A 13,266-nucleotide genomic window follows, 5' to 3' on the forward strand; every position below is an offset into this window, starting at 1 on the left:
CCTTGCAGCTATTCCTAAGTCTTATTTGTGTAGAATTCCGAACAAATGAACAGTAAACACATACCATAATCATTGAATACTAAGTTTTCTTGTGAACTGATAATATTTTCATAATTTATTTTTTCTGATCAAAATTTAATTCATCTTGGATAGCATGCTGCTTGCTTTGTGTAGTTACATAATTAACATAATTAATACATAATTAACCTCAGATTTTTATAACAGCATTTGCTATATTTTGAGCAACATGTTATACAGGTAGTATTATCTTAGGATTTAAAAAAAAACTAACTTTCATTTTGTCTTTTTTATTATTTTATTTTTAAAAATGTATCAGACTTCCTGCTATACAAAAGGTGTAGCAAGAAAACCTATAGTTCAAGATCCAGGATAGCAAGATGTTGCCAAGTTTCTGATTTGTTTTGCTTTGTTTTTCCTTGGTTTGATCTCATGTCTCATGAATGATGTTTTGAAACTTCTTAACCTTTATGTGCCTGTGTATTCTCTGCTTACATTTGCTTTTGCGGTTTCATCCAAAATTTGAGAGGACTAGCAGAGGCCTTTATTTAGTGTGCTGTGTTTGTTAAAAAGCATACATGAAATGTTTAAATACATTAGGCAAGGGGTTAGAACACTGATTTTAATAGTATTAAAGTATTATTTAGGGTTTCAAAAAGGAAAGTCTGGACAAAAAAGTTTTTGAGCTATTTTTAATGAAAAATACATTTCAGCGATTTCTGCCTGGACGTTGAATTTCCAGCTATGTGCTGGAAATTCCGGATGTATGGCAGCTCTATACTGCTGCTCAGTTGGGCTTACAATCTTCAATATGTTAACATTCTGCAGTATTGTAGAATCTCTGAAAATAGTGCATCTAGAAGTGGTTATATGAGAAGCTTGGATTATTAGCAGTCAGGATTACAGTGGTACCTCAAGTTACATACGCTTCAGGTTACATATGCTTCAGGTTACAGACTCCGCTAACCCAGAAATAGTGCTTCAGGTTAAGAACTTTGCTTCAGGCTGAGAGCAGAAACCGTGCTCCGGTGGCGCGGCGGCAGCAGGAGGCCCCATTAGCTAAAGTGGTGCTTCAGGTTAAGAACAGTTTCAGGACCTCTGGAATGAATTAAGTACTTAACCTGAGGTACCACTGTACATCAATCTGGTGCTTACTGGACCCGTTATGGCATAAAAACATGGAACTCAGGCACACAGTCTCATGCATCTTTATCTGTATGGACACAGTGATCAGTTATTTGATGGTTGTTTTCGGGGAATTCCTTTTAACAATCATGAGGATCTGCGCGCTGGATCCATGTTTTTCTGTTGTGGCGTTCTGGGAAGCACTGAAAATGGTTTTATCTAGTGCAATTCACAGAAAGCAATGTCAGCTTTAATTTGATGATGGTTTGGAGGACATGCCTTTTAGGAATCATGAGGATCTGTGCCATGCTGGCCCCCATGCCTCCCCTTGTCTGAATTGCTATTGAGAAGTGAAAGGAGGATGTCCAATCAGAGGAGATAGGGGGCACGTTTAAACCTTATGCACAGGCCAGAGAGCAAGGAGGACCTGCTTGGAGCACATAGAGCAGAAAGAAAAGTCTCCAGTTGTTTCAGTCAGTTTGGGTCCTCTTGTGTGCACTAGAAAGGCATTGGCAGACACGTGTTCCCTCTTCAGTGGCATGTTTGGGACTTAAGATCGTGACTATAATAGGATGCCCTGTGATTTCATTTTAGTATCCAGTAAAGACTATTAACTGAGATGCCAAGAAACATTAAATAGTTTAAATTGTAACTATCTTAAAAGAGAGGGGAAGCAAGGTGGGGAGAATGAAAATTAGTCCACAAGCAGAAGCATATATATAACTTAAAATGGCATAATGACATTAATCAGTGCCAAGTATTTCTCTCCTGCTTCCAGGGAAACATGCCAAGAAAGCACAGATGGAGGTATATTTTTCAGAAGAATGGACAGTAACATTTACATTCAAGATGCATAATACCTTGCTTTTTAAAATATTGTTGTGCCTCTGGGATGCTAGACTCTAGTGTATTGTTTACAATGGGTCTCTGAGATGAGGTACTAAACTTAGCTTTGGAGTATGGATGTGCCTCTTGTTTATCTCATTAAATTTGTTAGCATGTGAGTGAGCTATAAGATTTTCAAAACTACAGGTTTCAAACTCTGTTATGTATTATTCAGCATAATTTAGTAGCTTGCTAAAAAATTAACAATTTAAATAAGGCACTATTGCTGTAGCGGCAGCTGAAGCTTACATAGCTCTAGGATTGCCTGGGAGCAGAGGCATCTGGCTGCAGATGGTACAGAGCTAGCTGTGGAATGGGGGTGACGGAGTGGTTGGAAGGAAAGAGTGTGCTTGAGTTTGGCTACCCAAAGCTCTGCTAGGGTTCTTGTACTGTTTGACGTTTATTTTTTCAAAATAGTTACTATATAAGGAGGCCTGACAGAAATAAAATATACTGGATCCAATTAAGATGATATTGTAGAATATGTTTGCATAAAATATCTTGATAGTACTGCTTGTAAGATGAGAGCATTTTTGATCACCTTGAGTGAGATGGTTGAGGGTAGAACTACACATTAGGAAAAACAAGAGACTGTCACTGAAAAGAAGCATCCCCATTTCAGCTTTTCTCCCCACTCTAGGCCAGGGATATCCTAGCATCACCATGCTTTATATTTCACTGACTCAACAAAACAGCGGCCAGTGAGATTAAAATGGCATGAGGGAACGTATGGCAATCTCAATAATAGTACACAGGAAAGGTTTGAATGTAATACAAACCCATAGTTTTGTGTTAGAAGAACGAGCTGCAGTGAGCCTTCCCTCCCATACCCACCAACACTTCTCCGATGAAAATAGGGATGTCCTAAGGAAAAGTGGGATCAAATCAGGGATGGCTTCTGTAAAACCAAGACTGGCCCTGGAAAATAGGGACACTTGTAGGGTCTGCCCTCCGCTTTTGGTGTTGTCACAAAGAAGAGTTTCAAAAGTTTTGCTTCCATTTTAGATTACGGTAACTGCAGAATGCTATGTTGTTTGAACCTGGACAAACCATAGATAACATTATCTATGATTAGTCGAGAAAAGCCTATGTTAAACCATATTTTAAGATATTTTAGGATAGATTTTCATTGGCTACAGTGCATAGTAAGACTGAGTCCAAGTGTTGTATGTCAAAAGCTTCTTTAGCATCTCTTCTTGTTACTTACTGGCAGGTTTGTCATTTCAGAGTCAAAATAAAGCTCATTCAACCCAAGCATACAGCAACAGCAGTATCAAGCCTTAGGTCAGCTTTACCACTTGAGACTGGCGCAGGGCAGTCTAATGATATTCATTCTGCATTTTTGCCAAGTACCACACACTGACAGAGTAAAGTAGAAAAAATAACGAGTTGACAGTTGTATGCCATAAATTCATTTGTTTTGTTTTTAAGCATTGAAAAAGCATATTTGTGTTTATACCTGTACTGCTTCTGCTACATTCAGTTTAGGTCCCACCCCTCTTCCCAAAGGAGAAAATACTTAAGTATTTTATTATTATAGTCTATATCATGCTGAAGCTTTAAATCTAATTGGGTTAATGACCACATTAGGGGCTCAAAGCAGTTTACTTCTAACATACTGTACAGATCACATGCCTAATTAAAATCTCTTAGATCCATAGAAAGTTCTCTAAATTATAACATCTATATATCAGACTTGGATAGCAGAGGTGGCTGCTGCCTAATTGTGCAGGGTACCTTTCAACAGTATTCAACTAATGTATCCTGTTAGTGCAAGGATTTCTGCTTGTGCAACAGGACTCCCCCCTCACCTTTCCCTATAGGTGCACCACACACTCCCCACATCTGCTCCAAAGCATTGCTGGAACCCCTATAAGATGCTTAGGGTGTGTGGGAAAGGAAGAGGGCAGAATTCCCATTGTATTAGAGGAAATCCTTCCACTGACAGGACAGTGGCGTAATGGTACTTTGGATTCAACACTATGCGTTTTAGCTGACCTTTGGGTGTCAGGCTTATGCCAGGAGAGGGTGGATAAACCTCAGTGAATTTGATGAATGGTTTATTCTGTGTTGGTGAAGTTGTTCTTTTAACTTGTTTTGATCCTTTAGGATAGAGTTAGAGTTTGCATCCTTCTGTCTTGGGAGACAGTGGAGTGCACCTCCAGGGGTGAATTCAAACCGCTGGAGAATCACATCACCTGCTGTGGCTGCAGAGACCAGTAGCTTGTAACTGCTGCCCCCTGCATTGTTTTTGTTGCATTAGCAGCACTGAAGTGACTTCTTAGATCAGGCCAGTGGCCCCTCTAGCACAGCATCATGTTCTGACAGTGGCAAACCTGATGCCTTTGGGGAACCTGCAAGCAGGATATGAGTGCAATAGTCCTCTGTTCACCTATAATTCCAAGCAATTAGCATTTAGAGGCATACCACCTCTGACAATGGATGTAGGCTATAGCTATCATGGCTAGTAGCCATTGATAGCCTCTGTGAATGTGTCTAACCCTTTTTAAAAATCTTCCACGTTGGTGGACACCACTGCTTCCTGCAGAAACTAGTTCTGTAGTTTAACTATGTGCTGTCGTAGTTTTATGATTTTATCTCTCCTGAATCTTTCAAAATTCAGCTTCATTATAGGTTCACAAATTCTAGTGTTTTAAGAGGGAGAAAAACTTTTCACTGTCCCCTTTCTCCATGCCATGCAAGTTTCTGTCATGTCACCTCTTACTCACCTTTTCTCTAAACTAAAAAGTCCCAAATGCTGCAGCCTTTCATCAGAGAGGAGTTGCTCCATCCCCTTTATATTTGGGTAGCCTTTTCTAAACCTTTTCTAACGCCACAATATCCCATTTGAGGTGAGGCAACCAGAACTGGTTTTTTTTCTTCCACCACAAGGTAGATACCATTTTGTGTGCAGTTTCCACAAACATTATTTTGAGCGCTTTATTATTGTTGTGTTCGCTTCAGTGACTCTTCACTCTCAACTTATGAAACTGTAGAAATATAACTGCTTTGCCGTTCCCAGAAAGTGAAAGATGATTTCAGTGAACCATAAACAGTTAGGCCCTAGGGGTAAAATTACATCGGTTGCATGTTTCTAACATGCTGCTTTGGGATAAACATGTCTTAAATCAACTCACTGCTCACAGTCAAATTCTTGTTCAGATTTGCTGTAGAGACTGAAAGACTGATCTGTCTACTAATACTGTGAAGCTTTTGCAATCTAATTTGCATCAATTATTTGCAAAAGGTAACAATGGCTTGTTATATATTCTTGGGCTGTAATCCTGAACATGCATTTTTTTCTTCAAAGAAATGTGTGTAGAAATGTCTGTAGGGTAGCAATTTGTCACCTTGATCTGGAACTTAGCCCACTAGTTTACTTGGCCACCCCCATTGGGACAGCGGTATCACAAATTGCTTCAGGATATTGTAAATTACTCATGGAATGTGATTCATAAATGAAAATAATAATAATAATTGGGGCTTGTGAGCTGGTGCTAGGAAAATCTAATCTTTTTCTTTTTCAAATGATAGTGCTTTAAAAGTTCAGCTGTTTTGGTATAACACCTGAGGAGTGTACTGTGTTCGGATTTGATGCCCTTGATTTAATTTTCAATTGTAATTACTTGGGAACTTGATTTGTTTAGGTTCCCTTTGCAAATTTAAAGTAAGTGGGGGTTTTTAAAAAGAAATTCTTACGGTTTTCACTGGTCCATAATGTTTTCACTGTATTTTCCTCCATAGATTAAGGACTTTATCTATGTAATAATTAGATTTAGTAACCTAGATTTAAGAGATCTCCATTTAAGGCATTTGGAATCCTATATTGAGTATATTATAGATATTATCTGGGAATTCAGTTTTGTTCTGTACATCTTGCATATAAAAGTTGAACCTGGGCTTCTTAGGTGTGATTCTCAGTAATTTTAATGGAACAATTCTAATAAAATGTGCTTAGAAAGGTAGCCAAAGTGGATTTCTTGAACTTCATTTGCTAGCTGTTTCCATGAACAAAATCTAGTAATATGCATATTGGAACATTTTTTATCTTCTGCATTTGCTTACAGTCTCTCAAGGTAGTGCTCAGACTAATTCAGGAGTTAGTCATCTACAATATTCATCTTATACTTTTTCAGTTTGTTGTTTTTTTGAAATGCAGTATTAGCTTATAATATGAAGTATCATATCTGTTCTGTAAATTTGGATATTTGTGACCGAAGCAAACTTCTTAACAAATCTTCAAAAGAACTTGTTTAACTTCATCTTGTGCTCCCCTCAGAAAATACAAAGTCAGTCATTCTCCCCCTTCCACCAAGAGAAGGCAGGGTAGATCTCTTTTTCTGTTTAGGCCACCTTTGACCTGTTCAGTGAATAAAGGGTGAATAAAGATCTGCTGTCAGTGTGGCTCATGAACTGGATGTGCAGTGACAAAGGGAGATTGTTTTAGGATAGTTCTTTATTGAAGCTGATTTGAAAGTAGTTCTTAGCAAATGCTATTCTTGTATCTCTGGGTATGTATTATATATGAAATGGTCTTTATCATTAATTTCCAGGCTAATAATTTACACAACAACACAATGTGAAATCCCAGAAAGTTATATTCTATGTCTAGACAAAAACATATATTTTGCATAGGAAAGCAAGCTTTCTGTCTTTTTAAATTTGTAATTTTTGAAAGAGCAATTTATATGAGCATTATATGACTGTGTTCTCTTGTAGATCATCACCAAATATGTATATGAACTACTGGAAGAAGAATGCCATTTGAAAAAAGTATACATACCGGTAAGTTAAATATACCCTGATTTTTTTCAGCATCTTGGGAAATAGCAATAATACAGTCTGAGGAATTATAATTTATTTTATTTCATAGTTTTTCCTATGCTGTGAGTTGTAAATATAATGTGTGTGCATTAGGAACAGTTCAGACACATTTTATTTTGTTAGTAACTTGTGTGATGTAGATGGGCCTATACTGAAGAAATCTAGATGGGCTTTTTGGTGGTTTTTTTAAATATAAAAACAACAACTCCGGTTTGAATTGGTTTTGAAACTTCTTGGGTTACCATGAGGCAATTATAGTGTCAGTTAAACCTACCTTGCAGGGTTGTTGTGAGGATACAATTGTATAATGATGAGTATGCTGTCCTGTACTATTTGGGAGAAAGATAGGAAAGAAAGATTTAAAAAAATAAATTCACAGACTAACTGGGGGTGTAGACTTAAGTTACAGAAATAGTTTGCTTGACTAGATCATGTGTATATAGATGCCTTCATAATTTCCTCAGTTTTACCTGCTAGTTTGTTCTGAGAGAGGAGGGAGGATGATAGAAATTATGCAAATTTTCTATGCATGTGTGCCAGGTTGCATGTTACTTCTGAAGCCTGATCTGAAAGCTATAGATCATACTCTTAATGTGTAATGTTTCCATGATGCCAAATGCTTAAAGTGGCCATCAGTCATTCGGATCTGTCTTTCAGATTGATCCTGGGATATATATACATGGACCTTTTAACATTTGAATTCTTCAGTTATCTTATCCCTTAAAGATAGTTGGCACCTTAAGTTTATTTCAGCAAGCGATAGAAAATTAACCTGAAAATTCATATATAGGTGGCACCTAATCCCTAGAAAATTAGGCAGTGATCCCTCCTGGCAGCTCACCATGTTGCTGGAGGGGCTGCCCCACATCTGGTAATCATCTCCAGCATTTCTGGGTTTTGCTATTCTAAGAAATTAATAAAATTAACAAAACAGCAATTGGAAGTCAAACCAGAATTAGCTTTATTAAATATACCTCAAGACAACAGTCTGGATTTACATAATATAGAATTAATAAGGCATTTATTACAAGCTACAAGACACAATATAAACAGATACTGGAAAGAACTTTCTGGCACAACGATAAACAACTGGTGCAATCTATCTGACTATTGGTACAATCTATCTGACTATTAGCAGTCACTGCAAAATTATCTTCTCTTAGCAGAGAGCTGATAGATAGACTAGACAGCTAATACCACCATTTCCTTTCCCAGAAGCCCTTCACCACTAGTATAATCTAGATGGGATTATACTTACTTGATTATACTCTTGCAATCAAGAGTAATCAGAGCAGAGTAGTTTTGACTTCGCAAAGAACATTAGTCTGCCCACTATTGTGGGCACTTTATGTGGGGCTGCATTCGTTGAGTGTTTTCTCTACAGCAGGGGTGTCCAACAGGTCGATCCCTGGGAGGTTTTGGTAGATCATGGTAGATCGCTGGCTCCTCCATCCAGCCTCAGCCCCTTGCCCCATCCTCTTGATCGCTAGAGCTAAAGTCTGAGTTTTTGCAGCGAGGCTGACGGTCTCATTAGCAATCTCTTGATGAACGCCTTATTTTATTTATTTGACCTAACCCCTAAATTAACAAATATTTCCTCCCTAAAAGATGCTCAACAACATTGAATTGACACCCCCCCCAAAAAAAAAACAGGGCATATCTCCCTTTAAAAGGGGGTAGGTCACTGCCAGATTTTAATCGTGTGAGTAGATCGCAGTCTCTTTGATTTGGACATCCCTGCTCTACAGTATAGCCCTCTTAGTGCCTGAGGATCTTCAGGGAATGCTTTATTCTAAACCATGCTTTTTTGCACTTGTAAGATCAGTAGGGACAAAGCACAAGGCCTTTGCAGTGATACCAACATTATGGAACTTATTTTAAAAGAGAGGTTTTAGAGTTGGCCCTGTTGCATTTTTTTATGCATAGAGATGTTTTCATTGCACCAAATCATTAAGGGTTAGTGAGGTCATTTAAAAATTACTATATTGGCTGCAGCTGAGTTGTTTTATGCTATTTTATTGTTCGAGGATCTTGTGTTTTTACTGGAGGCTTCTTTGGAAGTATGTAATAAGGAATGTCCAATTAGTAAAAATAAGAGTGCAAAGTAGGAAAGTAGTCCTCTCCAATAAAAAGTCAGTATGCATTAAGATGAATTAATACTCCTGGAAGCTTTATATACGAAGAGCAGTACTAACATAGATTGATATAATAATAAAAAAATCCTAGACCATAAATGTAATTATGTAATCTTTTGGAAAAGTGGAAGCAGATATAAACAGTGAATTGTCAAGATACAAATTGCTTTGTACATTTTCAGTGTGATGAGAAATAAATGGTATACTAGGTTGACTTGTCAATAAAGTGTGATTGGACACTGGTGTGACCTTTTTATGTGTATCCTTTAGTGAAAGCTTCATTTAATGAATTACAGCAGTTTGAAGACAAATCGGCTTGAAGAAATGTTTCCAAATGCAATTAAGATTAAGCTGGTAAAGGTTGATTCCAAATGTGAATGGTAAACATATGATGGCTAGTCCATATTTAGATATGTAAACTGAGTATTTTATAATGCATAGCTTTGTTTTCCTCTTGCCCATGCTCCCAAGAATATTGGAAATGGTTCTGTAGCAGTAGTTATTGAGAAAAAGAGAGTAAAATTTGCTCATAATAAGGCAAGAACTATGTACCCTGCCTTGAGCTCCTTGGAGAAAAGGCTGAGATATAAATGAAATTAAACAAACTGACAAACAAATGGCATTTCTAAACAAACTAACCAAATCGTCCATTACCAAAACCTAAATCAGCTGCAATATACGTGTGAATGGGGACGCGGGTGGCGCATGGGGTTAAAGCACAGAGCCTAGGGCTTGCCAATCAGAAGGCCAGCGGTTCGAATCCCCGCAACGGGGTGAGCTCCCGTTGCTCAGTCCCTGCTCCTGCCAACCTTTCAGTTCAAAAGCACGCAGTGCAAGTAGATAAATAGGTACCGCTCCGGCGGGAAGGTAAACGGCGTTTCCATGCACTGCTCTGGTTTGCCAGAAGCGGCTTAGTCATGCTAGCCACATGACCTGGAAGCTGTACGCCGGCTCCCTCGGCCAGTAAAGTGAGATGAGCACCACAACCCCAGAGTCGTCTGCGACTGGACTTAACTGTCAGGGGCCCTTTACCTTTATAAGTATGAATAAGAGATTGGTCTGAGTGCTACTCTTGGATGAGAAATATGTGTTTGTTTCTAACAACCAAACCACACTTTGAATTGAAGATGGAATAAAGAGCAATATTAACACTTGCAGTTCAGGGAATTCACACTCTAATTTACCTTATTTTTTTGCAAATAATTTGGATCGTATGAACTGAAACACAAGATAATTTAATGTCTCAGATCAATGGTAGACATGGTTTCTAAATCAGTTGAGCTACATTTGCTGAAAGTTTAGTCTTACATTATATTTATCTGACTTTGTAGTATCTTTCTCTCATCAATTGCCTTGACAGATCATAGTCTGGATTTTTTACACACAAGCATTCAGTAGCCTGCTGTGAGAAGTAACCAGAACTAAATTCCCCATGCATCTACAATGAAAAACACTGGCTGATGTTCTGAGAACAATCCCCAGGAGAAGTGACCAAAGGGGGAAAACTTCACAGATGTATTTTAAAAGCCCAGGGAAATTTTGCAGATAAAGCTGATCGTTACATACACCATGGTCTACCTAAAGCTGTAGTACTGTATATTGGAAATACAGTGGTACCTCAGGTTAAGTACTTAATTCGTTCTGGAGGTCCGTACTTAACCTGAAACTGTTCTTAACCTGAAGCACCACTTTAGCTAATGGGGTCTCCTGCTGCTGCTGCTGCGCCGCCGGAGCACGATTTCTGTTCTCATCCTGAAGCAAAGTTCTTAACCTGAAGCACTATTTCTGAGTTAGTGGAGTCTGTAACCTGAAGCGTATGTAACCCGAGGTACCACTGTAATGGGACAAAGGCAACACATAATATAAGCAAGTTTTTAGGGGCTTCATTCTGCCCATGCCCTTAGGTGTACTTGGAAGACCTTTCCAAGTTGGAGCTATGTACCCAGTTATGAATTGATGCTGTATATATGGTCTCACACATAGGTAACCAGTCCTGCAGGCTGTTTGTAGGGAAACTCTTCCCTACAAGTGTTAAGAGGTATGGAAAGGCCATTACTTTACTTCATAGCAGCGTGAGCCCCTTTTTCTTCTTTGTTTGCTGGCACTGGGACCCTGATGTTTTTGATCACCATCAGAAGAACAGCATTTCCTCATATTTCTTCTGTGAACTGTCACCAGTCCGCTCAAACAGTCCTTATCTTGGCCCAATGGGAACTTCTGCCTCAGGATCAGGATTCTTCATCCGCTGTATTCTCACTATAGTTTGACATGTTGAAAATGCCGCTGCCTTCCCATCATACCCTGTTCACAGCTTATTGATTTATTTAAATAATTTCTAAATTGCCTCTCTACAGCACATTATATTCAGTGCAGCTCACAGTGAAACAAGGACAGATAGAAACTATGAAATGATAAATATAAACAAACAATGAAACATTAAAAAGCAGTTAAAACATCAATGAAGGCAAGTCAGAAGAAGGCTCACTCAAATAAAGGTGTCTGTCAAAAAGTCAGGCAGTGCCAGGCACCAAGCAAATCTTCCTAGGCAAACCTTTCCATAATCTGAGCACTACAGTTGGGAAACCACCACCACCACCCCTTGCCTCCCAGAGCGATATCATACACTCTTGATGTAGCTTGAAAAGGGAACTCCGAAAACCTCTGTAGTGAAATGGAGTTCCAAGGCAGATTCTTATTGGAGAAGGAGATCTGAAGACATCCCAGCCCCAAGACAACCTATTGAGCTGAGCCTGAAAATAAATTGCCAGTTACCCATGTTGGTAAATGATCAGGGTAATGTGCTATGATCTACCCCCTGACAGAATTCTGCCGACTTCATTCTGGACAGCTGAAGTTTCTGGACTGTCTTGAAGGGCAATTCCATGTAGAATGTAGTATACATAATTGAAACTGGAGTTTCTCATTTGGCCAGACTGGCCCAGATAATAACTGTGGGTCTAACAAGTCCCCATGCTGGACACTAGATACTTGTGTACTTCTGAACACTTATTTGGACAACAGTAGTGCATTATTATTATTATTATTATTATTATTATTATTATTATTATTGCTTCAAGCAAATAACCTATTCAGTACTGTAATCCATTCTTAACAATGCTTTAAATATGAGCATTTTGCCCAGTGCTAGCATTTTGCATTGATTGCTTGAGCTGTTTTGGAGGTGCTGGTGCTTTAATGCCCATTAGCATTAATGAGATATTCTTAGCAATGTAGGAACTAAGGCTCCAGTGAGTACACACACACACACACACACACACACATCTGGAAATGATGAATTATGGTGCATGTTATGTAGCAAATATATGGTTGTTTAATGGGCTTATACGTCACACTGAGAGAGTGTGATATGGTGGGCAGAGTCAGGAGAGCAGGAGTCAAAATCCACACTTACTTGTGAAGTTCATTGGTGCCTGTGGGCAAGTCATCCGCTCATTATGTGCATCACAGGAGAGGGTGATGCCAACAAAAACACATATCATAGTAGCAAACAATAACAATAACCCCACTACACACAGATTAAAAGACTGTAGATTGTATAATTAGCCAGAGGCCCAGAGAGAAGAGGCACGTTTTTGCCTGGCACCTACATATTTGTAACAAAGGCACCTGGCGGGCCTCCCTGAGGCTAACATTCCACAAGTGAGGAGCCACCACAGAAAAGGTCCATTCTCACGTTGCTGCCCTCCTGCCATCTCATGGAGGAGGCACACGAAGAAGGGCCTCAGTTGATGATCACAGGTCTGAGTTGGTTCATATGAGGAAAGGCGGTCCTTGAGGTATTGTGGCCTGAGCCAGTTAAGGCTTTATAGGTCAATATCAGCAGTTTGAATTGGTCCCAGAAACTGGCAGCCAGTGCAGTCAGGCCAGGATTGGCATTATATGCTCAAACCATCTTGCCCTGGTAGGCAACCTGGATGCTGAATTCTGCAACGACTGAAGTTTCCAGTAGAGGTTATAAGAGCATAGATGACAGAAGTTAAGCTATCCCTGCCCAGATAGGGGTGCAACTGGGTAGCCGGACGCTATAACCCATGTATGCTAATGTATGTTCTGATCAACCCTAAGTTACAAGACCGGAGTTTCAGTTGGCTCACACATATCCAGTCTTCAAATGGTAGGATCTGGGCAAGATTTTTTTTTTAAAAAATAGGGCTTATTGCATGTAATCTTGCCTAGAGGTTTCAAAGGAGGGAATAAAAGATATAATCCTACAAAACTCCATGAGAGAGTGAAGATGACAGATCAGCATCTGTGACCT

General features: G+C 39.1%; 1 protein-coding gene across 8 annotated transcripts in view; it reads left to right on the plus strand.

Annotated features, from left to right (window-relative positions):
- ARB2A (ARB2 cotranscriptional regulator A) overlaps window positions 1–13,266 on the plus strand; it is a 201,303-nt gene that overhangs the window by 13,294 nt on the left and 174,743 nt on the right. For all 8 annotated transcript variants that reach the window (XM_083404186.1, XM_083404191.1, XM_083404189.1 and 5 more), the window contains exon 5: window positions 6,748–6,813. In XM_083404186.1, the coding sequence (XP_083260312.1) occupies window positions 6,748–6,813 (66 nt within the window). The remainder of the gene's footprint in view (window positions 1–6,747; window positions 6,814–13,266) is intronic.

This window comes from Podarcis tiliguerta, assembly GCF_965153285.1.
Source record: "Podarcis tiliguerta genome assembly, chromosome: 11".
In the NCBI taxonomy this organism is placed as follows: Eukaryota; Metazoa; Chordata; class Lepidosauria; order Squamata; family Lacertidae; genus Podarcis; species Podarcis tiliguerta.